The 19,055-nt window shown below is 46.6% G+C and overlaps 1 protein-coding gene across 5 annotated transcripts in view; it reads right to left on the reverse strand.

Annotated features, from left to right (window-relative positions):
- Positions 1–19,055, reverse strand: part of NOXRED1 (NADP dependent oxidoreductase domain containing 1) — a 75,674-nt gene that overhangs the window by 29,650 nt on the left and 26,969 nt on the right. For all 5 annotated transcript variants that reach the window (XM_029597659.1, XM_029597654.1, XM_029597657.1 and 2 more), the window contains 3 exons: positions 16,996–17,184; positions 10,490–10,686; positions 9,690–9,870 (listed from right to left, as the gene is read on the reverse strand). In XM_029597659.1, coding sequence (XP_029453519.1) covers positions 9,690–9,870; positions 10,490–10,686; positions 16,996–17,153 — 536 coding nt within the window. In that variant the 5' untranslated portion in view covers positions 17,154–17,184. The remainder of the gene's footprint in view (positions 1–9,689; positions 9,871–10,489; positions 10,687–16,995; positions 17,185–19,055) is intronic.

The following is a 19,055-nucleotide window of genomic DNA, read 5'->3' on the forward strand; positions in this document are numbered from 1 at the left end:
TTAATGTTCCACAGTCATCATGCCTACTCATTCAAGTCTGGGTTGCCCACTAGTCAATTTTTCCGGATACGGAGAATCTGCTTCAGAATATGAAGTGCAAGCAGTTAAATTGAAAGAAAGATTTCTATCACGGGGATATCCGCAGAAAATTGTAAAACGGGCTTACAAAAGGGCAAAATATTCTGATAGACAAGCGTTGTTGTCATATAGACCTAAAAAACAGGAACCAAATTTGGTTTGTGTCCTGAAGCAGACTACAGCGTTTCAAGCGATTGCCAAGGCGATTAGAACACATTGGCATATATTGAGTATTCATGATGTCTTCCAAGAACCTTCATTGATTAAGAACCTCCATTGATTAAGAACATAAGAACATAAGATTGTCACCTCGAGGGGTAGTAACATCAGGGATTATTTAGTACATGCCCAGTCACGTATGCAAATGAACCAAGATGTTGTTGGACATTTTAGATGTGGCCAGTGTTGTCATTGTGATAATTGTATAGAGGGTGATGAATGGCAAGATCCTGTATCTGGTTATAAGATCATGAGGAAAACACACACCACTTGCAATTCGAGTTACGTGATATATGCTCTATTGTGCAGTTGCCCCAAAGTATATATTGGAAGAACAACCAGAAATATGAAGATCAGATTAAATGAGCATAAATCTCGATTACAAACACGGACTTTGACCGCTCCTATAGTTTCACATTGTGTTCAGAATGAGCATTCATTTGCACAAATAAAATGGACCATTATAGATCAAGTAACAATCTTCTCACGGGGTGGTGATCACAAGCATTTGTTGGATTTGAGGGAAGCTTTTTGGATTTTTATGCTGGGTACACAGTCCCCTGAGGGATTAAATGAAGAATTGGAATGGAATACCTTGATTTAAGATCTTGGCAAAAAGTGAGGCTTTCCTATATATTTCTTCATTAAATCTTGTCAGCTTGGGTGGTATTGGAGACTGTAAATTCTTTAGAGTGAATTCATACAACCTACGTGATGACGCTGTAGAGAGCATCTAATGATTGGTCGAATTTGAAGTGGCGCTGCGTGAATAAAAGATTGATGCCTGCCTGATCTTTTAAATTAAAATGGCGACCATTAGTATGGCGGTTTAAAGAGAGTGAAGACGCCGAACATTTCCAGATCCCAGACTAGAACAACTGTCCCCTGATGAAGAATCAACGATTCAAAACGAGGCCTCATTAGGATGTGGACATGGACTTGAGATCAAGAACGTGCACAGATAAGTGACAGGGAAGTTCCCTGCAGTAAGATCGTGTATGAGAAAATTGTATGTCGGCATTATTGAGAATTGTTTGGTACTTTTTGAAGAAGTTTGAAGAAGCTCAAAAAAGCCCATTTGTGGGTAGATATAATTTCAAGAAAATGTTTTAAGTCACTATTCACAAAATTCAATCACGTTTAAAAATAGAAAAAACATTCACGGGTTAGAGGTCGGTTTATGATTAAAAATTGCCATACATTGCTGGATGCGATGATATGAATTTGTATGAAACCTTCCTCTTCTTCCCCCCCAAATTTTTCCCTTTTTGTGGATAAATATTTGGTCTTTAAAGATTGTTTTTCAATATTGAGGGATTTTTTCCTTTTTGAAAAGTGTTTAGGAAAATCAATAGAATATTCACTAGAGGTGATATCGTGTTTATAAAAAAAGAACCAGCATGCAGGTGGGGGAAAGAGAGGAAGGCAGGTCTTTGCTCCTGTACCATGACTGTGAACAGATGTCATACCAAAATATTAAAAAACACATTCATTACAAGAGCGGAATCTGGGGGTGATTGTACCTGATGATCTTAAGATGGCCAAACAGGTGGATAAGGCAGCGACAAAAGCCAGAAAGCTGCTTGGCTGCATAGGGAGAGGACTGGTCAGCAGAAAAAGGGAGGAGATATTGCCCCTGTATAGGTCCCTGGTGAGACCTATACAGGGGCAATTCTGGAGTACAATTCTGGAGACCCCACCTTCAAAGGGACATAAACAGGATGGAGTCGCTCCAGAGGGAGGCTACTAAAATGGGCAGTGGTCTTCAATCTAAAGCATTTGGGGATAAACTCAAAGATCTAAACATGTACACCCTAGAGGAAAAGTGGGATAGGGGAGATATGACAAAGATGTTTACATACCTCAGAAATATCAACAGGGCTGGTGCTTTCATTAGGCAAAATAGGCAGTCGCCTAGAGCGCCAAGATTTTGGGGACAGCAAAATCTTGTGGAATATAATGTGGAAGTAGTGGAATATAACAATTACTAAATAAAATGAATAGAGGTGTGCTGTACCACAGCCAATACCATCAAAAAAGGGAGTGTTGTGCTGGAGCCACTGCTGCTGATAGTTAAGTCGGGGGAGGGAGGCTGAATGACCAAAGGTTTGCACCAAATATGCTTGCATCAGCCTTGGATATCAATGCACAAGAGGTAGGACTCTCTCAATGGAAAGGAGACTCTGGCATGAGGGGTCATGGGATGAGGGTGAAAGAAATATTTCTTTATAGAGAGGGCGGTGGATGCATGGAACAATCTTCCTGTGGAGGTGGTGGAGACAAGGTCAGTATCCAGGGGATCCTTGAGGTAGTGATGGGGATTATAGAGCTGAGTAAGAGTTGTAGACGGGCAGATCTGTCATCATGTTTTCATGTAAAAGTGCTGTAAAACAGCATCCATCTGGGAGCAGCACAGAAACCAGGGTTTGATTCCCAGACCCAGTTTCTGCTTCTCAGGTCACTTAGGAAAGAGGAGCTGTCAACCACTACATATTGATACCTACTGACTGGATCAAAAGCAGAGGGAATTGTGCTCCATCCCTCTTTACTAGAGACCTATCACTGCAATAGCTGAACTAGATTGGAAGGTGAAAGGATTTAAAATGGAGAAAACGCCCACAGCTCTGAAGTACTTGAATGCCCCTATCTCTCGCTTTCTCTCAGGTATATGTATTTAGGTCCATAAATGTTCTCATATGATTTTTGATGCAGACCTTTTTCTATACAGTCTCTCTTCACAGGTATACCTCCAGAAGTGACCAATACTCCAGATGAGGTCTCACCTACAGCCTGTACAGAGGCATTATCACCTCCTTTCTTCTGCTGCTTCTACCTCCTCTTCCTGTGCATCACATCCTGCTGGCTCTGGCCATTACCTGATAAACTGCTTTCTTACCTTCTGTTTCTCCCTCCCCTTCCCTCTCTCCTTCTGCTGAACCCCAATGGCTTTGTGTTTTTTCATTAGTTTCACTGGAAGAAACCACCTTTTGAAATTCTCACCATTGAGAAATTACTATTTACCTGATAATTTCCTTTTCTCTTGTGAAGACAGATTAATCCATGACCAGTGGGTTATACACCTCTACCAGCAGATGGAGACGGAGCAAAGCTGACGTCAAGGTATAATTACCCCTGCTCTAACATCAGCCCACCAGTATTTTCTGCAAAAGCCAACTGTGGACAAACAATTCTTGATACTAACCATTAACAGACAACCACTCAGGCACTCAGTCAACAGGAAACACTGAGCTCAGATAAAAAGTGTAACATGACTAATCTAGGGACTGAAAACTGACATCAGTTATCCCCAGAAACGCAGCCACTCAGGAGGACAATAAAACCATAAACCAGCAGCCAAGGGTGGGAAGGTGGATTAACCTGTCTTCACTAGAGAAAAGGAAATTATCAGGTAGGTGGTAATTTCTCATTTCTAGGTATTCAGACAGGTTAATCCACGACAATGAGATGTATCCAAGCTACTCCCGAAGAGGGCAGAAGACTGCCTGCGGTTCGCCCAAAGCCGCATGCGCGAAGGCTGCGTCCTCCGAGGCATGCACATCCAGATGGTAATACCTGGAAAAAATGTGTAAAGAGGACCATGCCTCTGCTTGGCAAATTTCAATAGGAGACAACAATTAAAGCTCCATCTATGCCATTGCCTGAGCCCTAACCTGTTTAGGTAACGGCTGCTCAGCATCCACATACGCAGACATAACAACTTCCTTAATCCAGTGGGCTATTGTAGGCTATTGTTGCCGGCTCACCCTGTTTACCCCCACCATGGAGTACAAACAGCCGGTCAGTCTTCCTAAGAGGTCTAGAAACCCTCCAAATACCTCAAGAAATGTCACTTGACATCCAAGGTCCGCAACAGATGATATTCATCTACATTTCTCTCCCTGTCCAGCGACGGAAGGGAAATTGATTGATTCAAGTGAAAATCCGAAACCACTTGTGGTAAAAAAGATGGAAGAGTTTTCAGCTGGACCACCCCCAGTCACTCACAGGAACAGTTCCCAGCAAGAAAGAACTTGCAGTTCGGAAACTATGTGCAGAACAAATTGCCACAAGAAAAACCATCTCAAGGAGAGGCTATGCAATGGTCAAAAGGTAGGACCCGCATGAAAATCCAGAAACAGATTAAGGCTCCACAAAGGCACTGGCAACTGCATGGGAGGATGAAGATGCTTCACCCCCTTCAAGAACCAGGCCACATCCAGATGGTCTGACAAGGGTCCACCATTCACCTGACCCCAGAAACAGGCAAGAGCTGCCACCTGTACCTTCAAGGAATTAAGGGCCAATCCCTTAAGCAACCAATCCTGCAAGAAGTCCAAAATGAGCGGGATCTTACCTGAATGAGGATGAACCTTTTGTTCCTCACACCAAGCCTCAAACACTCACCAAAACCGAACATAGAATAAGGAAGTGGAGAACTTCCGAGCTCGAAGCAAGCTGGAAATCACAGCAGTCGAATATTCATGCTTCAGTAACCAAGTCCTTTCAAGGGCTATACCATAAGACAAAATTGAGTCAGATCTTCATGAAGATCTATTTGGACTGGTAACTGGAGAGGAGAGTCTGACAAGAGTCTCCTTGGATCTACATACCATGGCCTTCTGGGCCAGTCAGGAGTCACCAGAAGCACAATCTCTGTGTGCCTCTCAATCCTCTGAACTAACTTGCCCAACAAGGGCCTTGGGGGTAAAGCATACAGAAGCTTGCCCCTCGGCCACTCTTGCAATAGAGCATCAATGCCCAGAGACTTTGGATCTCGCCTGCGACTGAAGAAATGAGGAACCTTCGCATTGTTTGACATCATTAGCAAGTCTAAATACGGGAGGCCCCAGTGGCCAACTGTGAGCTGGAACACTTCATCCAATAATTCCCATTCTTCTGGATCCAGACTCTGCTGAGAAAATTGGTTCTCACATTATCTTTTCCCACAAAGATAATGGTATAGGTGGAGGTACATCTCCAGGAGATGTACCTCCACCTATACCATGAGCTGGTCTATTTCCTGCGACACTTGTTGACTCTTGGTGCCTCCCTGATGATTAAAGTAAGCCACTGTCATTGACATTACTCAGACCGTTTGACCATGCAAGCAGTCGACGAACCACAAGCATGCCAACCCTTCTTGGGCACAATGAAATACATGGAATAATGACCCATATTTTCTTGTGACCCAGGCACTGGAATCACGGCCTGCAAGCTCAGGAGCCTTGACAATATAGTGTCCACTGCCTGCCTCTTTTGTGGGAAACTGCAGGGAGATACCATTAAGACACCCCGAGGAATGCTGAGAAACTCCAGAGTATAGCCATCCCTTATCACTTCCAGAACCCACTGCTATGATGTGATCCTGACCCACCTCCGATAAAAAGAAGAGATAGGCGACCCCCCTATCTCCTGCTGCAGAAGGTGGGCTGGCACACCTTCATTGAGGGGGTCGGAAGGTACCGCCACCCGAGTCTGTGCTCCGTCTGGCCCTCAAAGGTCTAGCCCTCTGGGAAGCTATTCCTCTGTAGGGTCAAAAACATCTGAAACCTTTAGCATGGCCTCTTGCGCTGAACAACTATGACACCTGCTTCTTATCCTTTGGCAACCGAGGATCCTAGGACTCACCCCCTTACTGGCCATTTTATCTAACTCACTCCCAAATAAGAGTAATCCTTTAAAAGTCAATTTCATAAGATTAGACTTTGAAACTGAATCAGCTGACCAATTCCGCAGCCACAGCTGATGCCTGGCTGTTATCACCAAAGCAACCCCTCTGGCAGAAGTACGGACCAGGATGCAGCCGGCATCTGCCAAAAAGGCAGCTGCTGGTTCCATCATTGCCCTGGAATTCAAACCAGTCTCATGTTCCTCCTGAGGTAGAAGCAAACAAGCGCGAGCCACCAGGGAGCAGGAAGAGACTATCTGCAAATTCACTGCCACTGCCTCAAAGGCCTGCGTAAGGATAGCTTCAATTCTCCAATCCTGAGCATCCTTCAGTGCCGCCCCCCCCCCTTCTACCAGAATGATCATCCACTTGGTGATGGAACACACCAGCGCATCCACTGTCGTAAAACGCAGCTGCTCTCTTGCCACCAGATCCAGGGGTACAGACCTTCCAAGCCTCATCCCTCTTTAAAATTAGCTTCCAGAGTACCCCATTCAAGATCAATCAACTCTTGAACAGCATCCATAATGGGGAACAAACATGATGCTTTTCATAAAATAACCTAAATGGGATTTGTTTTTGGCTCATACATGGGATCAGCACCTGCTCCTAGCATCTTCAGTGTCTGGGAGCTCAGCGTCGGCAACTAATCTCTATAAGGTTCCAACCCCTGAGGAATTTTCCTATTCTCCAAGGAGTAAGGATTGCCTTCCTCATCAGTGCAATCCAGATCATAAGAACATAAGAACTTGCCATGCTGGGTCAGACCAAGGGTCCATCAAGCCCAGCATCCTGTTTCCAACAGTGGCCAATCCAGGCCACAAGAACCTGGCAATTACCCAAACACTAAGAAGATCCCATGCCACTGATGCAATTAATAACAGTGATTATTCCCTAAGTAAACTTGATTAATAGCCATTAATGGACTTCTCTTCCAAGAACTTATCCAAACCTTTTTTGAACCCAGCTACACTAACTGCACTAACCATATCCTCTGACAACAAATTCCAGAGCTTTATTGGATCCCCATCCATGTGACCCACAACAGGCCAAGACGCCTTCTGATGTTTACCCATGGCGCTGGCCTTGTGGGATTCCGCAGCCTGTGATCCTGGCTCTGGCTGGCTCTGCCGAATGTACCTGTAGAAAGGCAGCCCTTGAAAAAATTCCACCCAAAAGAAGGCAGAGGGGTCCATACCAAAACCAGGAGTTGTTGGTCTGGCGCCCACTGAATTGCCCTCCCCTGCTGACGAACCAGTTAGGGGAGTCTCAAAATGAGGCGAAACTTCTGACAGATACCCCCTGTGGTTCCCTTCCTGTACCCTGCTGGGAAAGGCCGGGCTCTGCAAAATTAGTTGGCGACAACTCACCCTGAGCCTCCAAGCAGTGCTGACAAGGATTAGAGGGGACCCAGGCTGTGCTGCCCGAATATGGCAAGCAGTGCAAATTGCAAGGCACTTAGGCTTCTTTGCTACTGGCACCACAGATAAAGGCGGCCAGTGGCAGTATGCTCAACAACAAGCTTTTGGTAATTGAGTGTCCAACAGTGCGTCCATATCCAGCAAGCCAGAACAGACACCCAAAATTAGGATGCCGATATATATATATATATATACGCCATTGATTGCTCGTACTACGAACACCCAAATTTTGGATGCCCAAATATGTGGTCCAGATGGATGTTCAACCCGGACGCGCAGACTTGAACTGACGTCTTGCACTGCTTTCATGGGAGACTTGCACAGACGAAAGTGCGTGAATGCCACCGTGGCCAACTTCGCAGCATCCCAGCAAAGCCTGAGAGCAGGGCCTAGCCCAAAGGGCTGCTCAACTTGCCCAAACTACTCTGACTCTGCAAGTACCCATGGAGATGGAAATGCACATCGGTTCGGTGCATGGAGGCTCGGAGACCAGAAACAGAAGAGGGGAGAGGAATCCTTAAATCTCTCTTCTTTTTTTTTTTTTTTTTTAAAAACTCCTTACCTGAGCTCAGCCTATCCCGGCAGACTACAGAGTCGGTCTCCAGCTGTGGAGGGGAGAGGGCTAATGCCTTCAATGCTGCGCTCGGCTTCCTGCACCCACTAGCTTCTCAGCTGATTCTCTCCTGACAGCTAAGCCCACACTGGAAAACCGGCTACTGGATTGAGGCACTCGACTGAGGGAGGGATCACCAGATATCACCTCAGAACTCGACTGAGGGAGGGAGCACAAGGCATCACCTCAGAAGAAGTGATTTATCCTTCTTTTTCTCCTTTTTTTTTTTTTTTTTTTTTTAAACAAGCAATCCCCAGTAGGGAAATGCATATCCACTATCTGCTGGAAACAGAGAATACTGGTGGGCTTATGTCAGAACAGGGGTATATATATACCGTGACATCAGCTTTGTTCTATCTCCATCTGCTGGTAGAATTGCATAGATCACTGGGCCGGATTAACCTGCCTGAGTGCTGAGAAACTCTACTTTGTCCATGCTCTTTATTCTCACTTCTTTGATGACCAGCATTTTCAAATGAATGTATGTTCTCCTCACTCCTCTCATCTTGCTAATTCTCTGCTCTGAAAATTACCATTCCCTGTACGTACCCGGATCAGTCCAGACACCTGGGTTGTGACTCCGCACCAGCAGATGGAGACAGAGCAAAACTTGACGGGCTCCCTACATATAGTAAGGTGCCACCCACAGCCCCTCAGTCTTTCTCTGTCTCCAGCAGATGGGGCAGGTGCACCCACAGTCTCTGGGATCCCTGGGGTTTTTTATAGTTAGTCAGGGATAGTTAAAAAAAAAAAAGGAAAGGTTTTAAGGTTACTTCCTAAAAGATTTAGACTTTTCTATTTAAAAAAAAAAAAAAGGAAGAAGAAGTCTCCCGTCGGTGGAGCCTCCCAGGGGGGTTTGGCAGGTCCTGAGGGGACCATCCCCTCCTGGTTGAGGCCGCTGCTGAGGGTCGAGGACCCGGCCGTGCCTGGCAGCAGCGTCGGGAGTGACACCGGGGAGCCCGGTTCACTCACCCCCGCTGGAGCGGAAGTGTTCAGCACCTGGGGCTAAGCACTATGTCCAAAGTTACCAGTTATTACTATGGTTTTAGTTACTACCCTATTAACAGTTATTTACTTTTCTCTTATCATGTCATATACCTCTTCTTATCATGTTATGCAACCAAATTTGTTCCATGTAACTGTTACTCATTATTTAACTAAACTGTTCCATGTAAATCGATACGATGTGCAAAAGGTTATCGGTATATAAAAACCTTTAAATAAAGATAAAATAAATCTTGATAACACCCTTGACGTATACTGGACTTTTTAAATTTCTGTTTTACCATTTGATTTTTGCTACATATGTTTTGTGTCAAAGTGCTGCATTAATTGACAGAGTACTGAAAAGATCTGAATGTTATCTAGCAACAGGCCCAGCAAGCTCGGGGCTGTAGGTTGCCAGTGTTATCTGGGGATAGAGCCAGCAAGCTCGGGGCTGTACGTTGCAGTGTTACCTGGAGATAGAGCCAGCAGGCTCAGGGCTGTAGGTTGCCAGTGTTATCTGGGGATAGAGCCAGCAAGCTCGGGGCTGTAGGTTGCAGTGTTACCTGGAGATAGAGCCAGCAGGCTCAGGGCTGTAGGTTGCCAGTGTTACCTGAGGATAGAGCCAGCAGGCTCAGGGCTGTGGGTGACCAGTGTTACCTGAGTACGAGGCCAGCAGTCCCGGGCTGTAGGTAGACAGTGTTACCTGGGGATAGGAACAGTAGACACCAGACTGTACACGATGCTGGAAACACATAAATCCATCTTTATTTCTGAGCAGATATTAAGCAGCTGAGATGGAAGGCAACACAAGAAGAGGACATCAGCCCAAGCTGCAAGGTGGCGATTGTTATAAAAGCATTCTATCCCCAGGCTTTGTAGCTCATCTAGAAAAAGAAGATGGAAGGAAGTCAGATGCATCTCATAAATCAGAAATAAGAAGTCTCCTATTCTGCAGTATACAGAGCTTCAAATACTAGCTAGCCACAGCTCCAATCTGACTGGCTGAGGAGGAGACGGAAGGGCCCTATCAATGCAGAATGGAGCTCTCCTTCCCATGATCCCTGTTCAACATCCTTGGTCCCTGTCAGCCGTAGAAGCAGAGAGACTCCAGGAAACAACATTCTCAGAAAAGACATTAGGATATTCATGTAGTTATGTAAAGAAGAAAGTAATTACCCCCAAATTCCCTTAATTTACTACATCAGAAGCCATTTACTCTTAGCTGGGTAGAAGGTCGAGTGACTCTCACTCAGGCAAGGAGTAGGTATTCCCGGGGACATTTTTAGGTTGGGGTGGGAGGGAGAAATTCATACTTTCTCTTTGGAAACTGGTGAACCTGTGGTTACTTTTTATGTTTAAATTACAGTCATTTTCTTTACACAAGAAGGACAGCAAATCAGAAGTGAAAAGCAAGCTATGTCTACATTTGCTGTTTCCATTGTACATTTCAGTATATGTTTTGTTGTGTGATATAAAGCTTTTGATACATAAGTTTAATCTTACACAGTGTCTCTGGTCTCCTGGTGGAGATTTGGATATGCTCTGCCAGGAGGCCGCTCAGCTCTAGCAGTACCTTCGCCAGCTGTTTTCCAGTGTGGCCACCACCAATGATACCGACCTTCAGCCTATCTCTCTTGATATCCAGGTTCAAGTTAGATACCTTTAATGGGAGAAGAGTTCTGTCGTGCTCTTCTTTCTGCCTAGGACATGACATGTAATCTCCATGTTACCCTTTCTTTGGTATAAATTAATCTACATGACTAGACAGAGCATGAAAACATTTATCAATTCTAAAGTCTACTGAGGTTCTAGGTTATGTTACAAGAATACACGAGCTGTGTTAGACCACAGGTCCATCTCAGACAGCAACCATAAGAATTTATTTTATTTACATTCCACTTTTTTCAGCACTTCAAAGTGGATTACATTCACGTACTGTAGGCATTTCCCTATCCCCAGAGGGCTTACAATCTATGTTTGTACCTGAGGCAATGGAGGGTAAAGTGACTTTGCCAAGGTCACAAGGAGCGACAGTCGGACTAGAACACTGGTCTCCTAGTTCGTAGCCCACTGCTATAACCACTAGGCTACTCCTCCACTCCAGAACATACATATTGCCATTCTGGGTCAGACTGAGGGTCCATTAAGTCTAGTATTCTGTTTCCAACAGTGGCAAATCCAGGTCACAAGTACCTGGCAAGATCTCAAATAATAGATAGCTCCTATGCTGTTAACGCCCAAGCATAAGTAGTGGCTTTCCCCAAGATTATCTGGTTAATAACAGTTTATGGACTTCTCCAAAAACTTGTCCAATCCTTTTTTAAACCCAGCTAAGTTAACTGCCTTTACCACATCCTCTGGCAATGAATTCCAGAGTTTAACTGTGTATCGAGTGAAAAAGAATTCTCTCAAATGTGTTTTAAATGTGCTACTTACTAACTTCAGGAAGTGTCCCCTAGTCTTTGTATTTTTTTGAGAGAGTAAATAACCAATTCACATTCACCCATTCTTTTTCACTCATGATTTTGAAAGTTAAATGATAGCACAGTATATTTATTAATGCCCTCCCTACAGACATTAAATTAAATTTGATTACATTATGATCACTATTGCTGAGCAGCCCTGCTACCGTTACCTCTCGCACCAAATCCTGTGTTCCACTAAGAATTAGGTCTAAAATGGCTCCACCTCTTGTTTGCCCTGGAACAGCTGTTCCATGAAGCAGTCTTATTTCATCTAGAAACTCCCTAACATGTCCCAGTCAATATTCAGATAATTGAATTCTCCCACTATTCTTGTGCTGCCAAATTTGTTAACTTCCATAATTTCCGTTACTATTTCATCATCTATTTGTTCATTTTGGCCAGGTAAACGGTAGTGTTCCCCCACTGCTATACTCTTCCCCATCACACTTGGAATTTCCATCCATAAGGATTCTGCTGTCACGTGGTCCCCAATCAATACCCCAGGGGTCCACACAATTAAAATCAAGACCCTCATCTCAGAATGAAGGAATGTGAATGCAAATCAGAATACTCTGTCCTTGGCATTATGCCCAGACACATAAAAATGGACAGTAAATAGATAATGCAATTTTTTAATAAAACCCTAACAAGAGTTACAACCATCTGTTTTTTCTTCTGTATCTTTCTTTTTAAGACTTGATCAATTTAACTCATAAAGAATATATGATAATTTACTCATATATAATAAATAAGCATTTTCTTTTACTGAATATTCTCTTTATCTGATTAATGAGTTGCTCTGTCTTTATAAATAATTATTACTCTCACTAGTTATCTCTTAAGAGCAATGATGTGTTACACTTATATGACATGGGGTACTGGGGAGAGAGAGAGATCTATAAGGGAACTCCTTATTAAAGATTCTCTCACTCAGTGCTACCTGATAGAGTATGACCCTGAGACCTACTGTGCAGGATTTATGTCCTGTGGGACTCTATGCCATCCCTCACAAAACATAACACCCCCACCAAGATGATCCACCCTATCATTGAGATATAATTTGTACCCTGGCACAGCACTGTCCCATTGGTTATCCTTCTTCCACCAGGTCTCTGAGATGCCAATTATATCTCCCTCTTCATCCAGTGCTATGCACTCTAACTCTCCCATCCTGCTATCTACGGAAATACCGTTTACGGTAAGCAAACTTGCTTTTTCCTATCAATAGTAGGGCTGAATTAGCCATGCTGTCATGGGAGTCCATAGCTCCCGATCATGCTCTTTAATAGTGAAGTTTTTTTGTTTTTGTTTGCGTGATTTAAATGGAATTTGCGATACCACTTTTGGTAAAAATGATGGATGTGTTCGAAGTACAACTTTGTGATGATAAAATTGCAGATAGGGAGTATAATGGACCAGGGCGTGTAGTTCACTCACTTGGCGGGCCAAGGTCACTGCAACTAGAAACACGACCTTCCATGTGAGGTATCTGATGTGGGCTGAGTCTAGCGGTTCAAATAGCGAAAGCATTAGCTGCTCTAAGACTAGGTTGAGGTTCCATGGTACCGGAGGTTTAGCAATTGGTGGTCGCAGTTGAAGTAATCCTTTGACGAATCTGGCGACCAGTGGATGGGACGAAATTGAATGACCTAGATGTGGTCTATGATTTGCTGCAATAGCACTGAGATGGACCCGTACCGATGACGTTGCCAGTCCTTCCTTGTACAGAGTATGGAGGTAGTCAAGTAGGGCTTCTGGAGAACAGTCTAAGGGTTGTATTCCCTTTGAAGTACACCAAGCTGAATATTTATTCCACTTGAACCGGTAATTGCGTCTAGTGGATGGTTTTCTGGAATGTAATATGACCTCCTGTGCTTCTAAGGATATCCCTTGTTCCACAAGGAGGAGCCGCTCAGCCTCCAGGCTGTCAAGTGCAGAGAGGAGTGCATCAGGTGTTGAAGGGATCCCTCCTCTTGTGTTAAGAGGTCTGGTCGATCCAGTAATGGGTTGGGTTCTGCGATGGAGAGGTCCAGCAGGAAGGTGTACCACGGTTGCCGAGGCCAAGCTGGGACTATGAATATGAGTTGTGCTGTGACTTGTATACACTTTTGAATAGTTTTGGTGATGAGAGGAATCGGAGGAAACGCATACATTAGCTCTCCCATCCAGGAATCAGGAAGGCATCTTGCACTATCCGATATTGACTGGGCCAAACCGAGCAGAATCGAGGAACCTTCGCATTGTTTTCCGTTGTGAAGAGATCTAAGGTCGGGGTTCCCTACCGAGCAAAAATGTCGTGAGTCACTTTGTGGTTGAGAGCCCATTCGTGAGGGTAGAACACTCTGCTGAGTCTGTCCGCTCGAGTGTTGATTACCCCCGGCAAGTAAGTCGCTTGCAGATGGATGGCGTGGCGGTGTGCGTGGTCGAAGATGAGCAGTGTTTCTCGGCAAAGGGTCCATGAACCTGACCCTCCTTGTTTGTTTATGTAGAACATTGCTACTTGGTTGTCGGTGTAGACCATCACCCGACATCCTCGCAGATGGGGAAGAAAGGCTTGTATTGCATTCCGAATTGCTCGGAGCTCTAACAGATTGATCTGTAGGTGTCGCTCATAATGGGACCATTGGCCTTGCGTTTCCAGATGATCTAAATGCACTCCCCAACCCTTGTGAGTGGCATCCGTGGTTAGCACTCTGTTGTGTGGGGGAGTGCTGAAAACGGCACTCTTGGTCAGTGCCGTTTTGTTGAGCCACCAGCTTATGTTGGTAAACATTGCTTGGGTGAGGGTCAGCCTGTGTGTTAAGGGTTGTGAGTGCTGTTTCCACTGACTTTTCAACCCCCACTGCAGACGTTGCATATGTAATCGTGTGTAGATGGCTGCCGCCATGTGTCCCAGCTCTGTAAGTAGTTGACGCGCTGAAGGCCGTTGTGTCAATCTGAGTGCGTGAAGCAGACGTTGCGTCTCCAATTGTCTGTCCTCTGGTAGAAAGGCTCGGCTCCGAGTGGTATCCAATCGTGCTCCTATGAACTGTAGAATTTGAGTCGGGACTAATGTCGACTTCTCGTAATTGATGACAAGCCCCAACTCGTCCAAACATTGGATTAATTGCTGCAGTTGTTGTAGCAGGATGGATGGGCTTGCTGTCACTAGAAGCCAATCATCGAGGTAGGGAAATATCCTCATACCCTTCTGCCGGAGGGAAGCCACCACCACTGCCATGCACTTCATGAATACTCTGGTGGCCGCTGAGAGTCCAAACGGTAGTACCATATATTGGTAATGTTTGTCCATGAATTGAAAGGGGAAGACAGTAGCGTGATTGGACGTGGCGGACTTGATGGAGGGGTTTTTGTAGGGGGGTTCTGGAGTTCGCTCCCTTGATGTTGCCGGTGAGTGCGGTAAACTTGTAACCGGAGAAGAAGGCAGAGTAAAACTGGACTGCAACGAGTCAAAGAATCCAGAAAGTGCTTCTGATAACTGAGAAAAAGCCTGCTGCACTTGAGGCGGCATGCGAGGCTTGGATTGCCCTTGATGATGTCGTGGAGATAGGGTTGCTGCTAAGATATCCTCTTTTGCCTTTCCCACGTTTTGTGGTTGTGGCTGTAAGTCTGCACTCATTTTCCTCCTTTTAGTGAGAGGTTCTTGCAAAACCTGGTGTCGTTCCCAATGTTTTGATCTGGAGGAAAGATCAGAGTATACCTGTGAGGCTGATGAGGAAGATCGAGATGGTACATCAATGTAGTCATCGTCCGATGCAGACACATGATGCGGAGTAAGCTGTCCCTTCGACGAGGTCGACTGTCGCGATGATTGAGGACTCGATATGGGTGAATGTTGTTTGGATTCACCTGAGTGTTTTTTGTTCTGGTCCTGTGATCTGGTCCTGTGATGGTGTTCCTTTGGGAGATTGGTCCCAATCTCAGCTGATTTCGTTTGCACCTTTAGTCCCAATTCGGAAGTGGAATGCGTCGAATCCTTAGGTGTATGAGTCGATTTCGACCTTTTATGTGTCGATGGAATTGCCTCGAATTGCTTCCTTGCGTCCTGAGAGGAGCCTGGTGTCACTGTTGCTCCGTGCGTCGGTTGTTGAGCTGTGTCCTGTGTCGACCGCACTCTGCGAGTCGGCTTGTGCGTCGGACACACTTCATGCGTCGTCCTCAGCGCCAATAATTGCGCCATCTGTGCGCCGTGCTTCAGTTTTCTCGAGGTATCGATGCCATGAGTCGATAGTTGCATCGTCTTCGACACAGGCTTCGTGTGGCTCAGCGTCGATGGAGCATGCTTCGGTGTTTCATTTCCTCGCGCCGATTCCGATGCTGGCGACCGACTATGCGTCTTCGTGTGCGTCGTAGTCAGCTCTGGATGCCGCGACTTCGATCGATCTCGATGAGGCTGTGGGTGAGATCTATGAAGATCTCTGCCCCTAATGATCTCTTGATGCTGGTCCTGCACTCCAGGCCTGGAGGGGGGTGGTTCCATGGACTCGGCTCGCCTTACCTTCGGGCCAGCTTCCCTCACACACACTGCCCCATCACAGAACAGGTACAGCATGGGTGTCAGTGCCAGCTTCCCTCACACACATTGCCCCATCACAGAGCAGGTACAGTACTGGTGTCAGTGCTAGCTTCCCTCATACATTGTTCCATCACAGAGCAGATACTGCACAGGCGTCAGTGCCAGCTTCCCTCACACACACTGCCCCATCACAGAGAAGATACTGCACAGGCATCAATGCCTTCTTCCCTCACATATATTGTCTCCTCACAGAACAGGTACAGCACGGGTATCTGTGCCAGCTTCCCTCACACACACTGCCCCATCACAGAACAGGTACAGCACGGGTGTCAGTGCCAGCTTCCCTCACACACATTGCCCCATCACAGAGCAGGTACAATATGGGTATCAGTGCCAGCTTCCCTCACACACACACTGCCCTATCACAAAGCAGATACTGCACAGGCATCAGTGCCAGCTTCCCTCACACACACACTGCCCCATCACAGAACAGGTACAGCACGGGTGTCAGTGCCAGCTTCCCTCACACACATTGCCCCATCACAGAGCAGGTACAGCATGGGTATCAGTGCCAGCTTCCCTCACACACACTGCCCCATCACAGAGCAGATACTGCACAGGCATCAGTGCCAGCTTCCCTCACACACACTGCCCCATCACAGAACAAGTACAGCACGGGTGTCAGTGCCAGCTTCCCTCACACACATTGCCCTATCACAGAGCAGGTACAGCATGGGTATCAGTGCCAGCTTCCCTCACACACACTGCCCCATCACAGAGCAGATACTGCACAGGCATCAGTGCCTGCTTCCCTCACATATATTGTCTCCTCACAGTACAGGTATAGCATTCCCACACACTTTAGTGCCAGTGGACTTCAGTTCTGCTCTGAAAGAATCCTCTCTAATAATCATAAGTATGTTGAGTTTCTAAAGTTTAATCTCCAGTGCAACTGCTGATTAATAGGGTAATGAAGGCTGATACCATGCTGGATAGCCACTTCCCCACTGCGTTCCCCAAAATGATACCTGATGGCATTAAGAAGCTTGCATAGGAAGACAGCATGAGAGCATGCATTGAGCATGAAACCCCGGGAGCGCTCTCTCAGATGCAGGAACTGGTGGTGGCAGACATCTATTCCTGACTCAAACTGAAAGGAAGGCAGGTTGGCGGTAATATCAGACATGATTTCCAGGCCGAATTCCACCGATGGACTCCTGAGAACAAACAACAGTCGTGAATCATTAACCAAGCTTACCCCATGCAGATGGCTGCCAAGAAAAAGGAGAAATTACTACTTATCTGATCATTTCCTTTGCTCTAATGAAGGCAGGCCAATCCTCACAGATGGAATAAAAGCTGAAGTCCCAGATGTATAGCCCTGCCCCGACATCAGCTCACCAGTAATTTCTGAAAAAGCAAAACTGTGGACAAACTGATTATACTTAAAAATGATTATTAACTGTAAACATTCATGCTTCCAATCAATAGGTAACACTGAGCAAAATAAAGAAAAGTTAGAAAATTGAGGGACTAGTTAGCCACTTACCAGTCCTCCAACAAATAGCATGAAAAGCATTCTGCATCATCTACACCTAAAGGGTGAAATGAAAGCAAAAATCAGCAGTCGAGGGTGGGTCAGGGATTGGCCTGCCCTTCCTTAGAGGAAAGGAAATTAACAGGTAAGTAGTAATTTCTCCTTCCTCTGCACTCAGGCAGGCCAATCCACCCTAGTGGGTTGTTCCAAAGCTACTCCTGAACAGGGCAGGAGGCTGTTGCGCCGGAGGTGGACCCTTGGGCCGAGGTGGGGTTGACGCAACCCTAGGAAGGGTCCTACAGGTCCCCACCGTCGGCAGGCAGAGAGGGCTGACAGACGGAGGCCACCTGACGCTTCACCAATACCAGCCCTCGTTCCCCGCGGGTTGAGCCTTTGGGTGCCGGGGCTGGCTAGACTTAGGTGGGCCTCCGTATATCATCATCAATGAAGGGATCGAGGTCAGCCCAGAAACAGCAACAGAGGTATGGTACAGTCTTGTACTAGAAGAGATAGAGTCCCAGAGACCCGGGCGCCAAAGGAACAACAGACAGGGGGCGCCCGAGCAAGAACAGGCCGAAGCCTGAATAGGCCAAGTACAGGACGGAGGCTGAAGAGGCGTCGTAGAGCAAGCTTGAGTCAGGGCTGTCGGCAATCTGGAAGTGGTGGCAAGCAAGGCTGAGGTCTGGGCGCGGAGATAGTCAAACATAGTCAGGTGATGCAGCGGTTTGGGTCTGGAGAGTGGCAACGGAGTAGTCAGGCGATGCAGAGGTCCGGGTCTGGAGAGCGGCAACAGAGTAGTCAGGCGATGCAGAGGTCCGGGTCTGGAGAGCGGCAACGGAGTAGTCAGGCGATACAGAGGTCCGGGTCTGGAGAGAGGCAACGGAGTAGTCAGGTGATGCAGAGGTCCGGGTCTGGAGAGAGGCAACGGAGTAGTCAGGTGATGCAGAGGTCCAGGTCTGGAGAGAGACAATGGAGTAGTCAGGCAAAGCAGAGGTCCGGGCTTGGAGAGATTCAATGGCGTGGTCGGGCAAAGCAGAGCTCCGGGCTTGGAGAGAGTCAATGGCGTGGTCAGGCAAAGCAGAGGTCGAGAACCAAGAAGGCAATCCGAGGGTAGGTTGGAGAACAGGAACACAGGAACGAGGAAACCAGGAACAGGAGTCAGCGAGGATCAGGAACACAGGAACGAGAAGAATCTCTCAGGAGGTAACGAGTACTCGACCAGCGAGGAGACCTGTTGCAAAGGCGAAGCTAGGGAGCAGAGCCTGGGCTTCTATACCTGTGCTCCGCTGACGTCATCATCCGGGGCCACGGCTCTGTTCCCGCCGCGGGCCCTACTTAAGTTTCAGTGATGCGCGGTGCCGAGTACAGCATCTCTCCGCGGGCCACGCAGAGAGGCCCGACGTGGAGCAGCAGGAGCAGGATTGGAGATACCAGGGTCTGTAGCTGAGCTGGAGGCACCAGGGGTGGCCAGAGGATGGAGCTGGCGGCCTACTGCCACCAGAGACGAGGGACCAGGCACTGGAGTCACTGGAGAGAGGTGAGGGGGCCGTG

This window comes from Rhinatrema bivittatum, chromosome 4 (assembly GCF_901001135.1).
Source record: "Rhinatrema bivittatum chromosome 4, aRhiBiv1.1, whole genome shotgun sequence".
NCBI lineage: Eukaryota > Metazoa > Chordata > Amphibia > Gymnophiona > Rhinatrematidae > Rhinatrema > Rhinatrema bivittatum.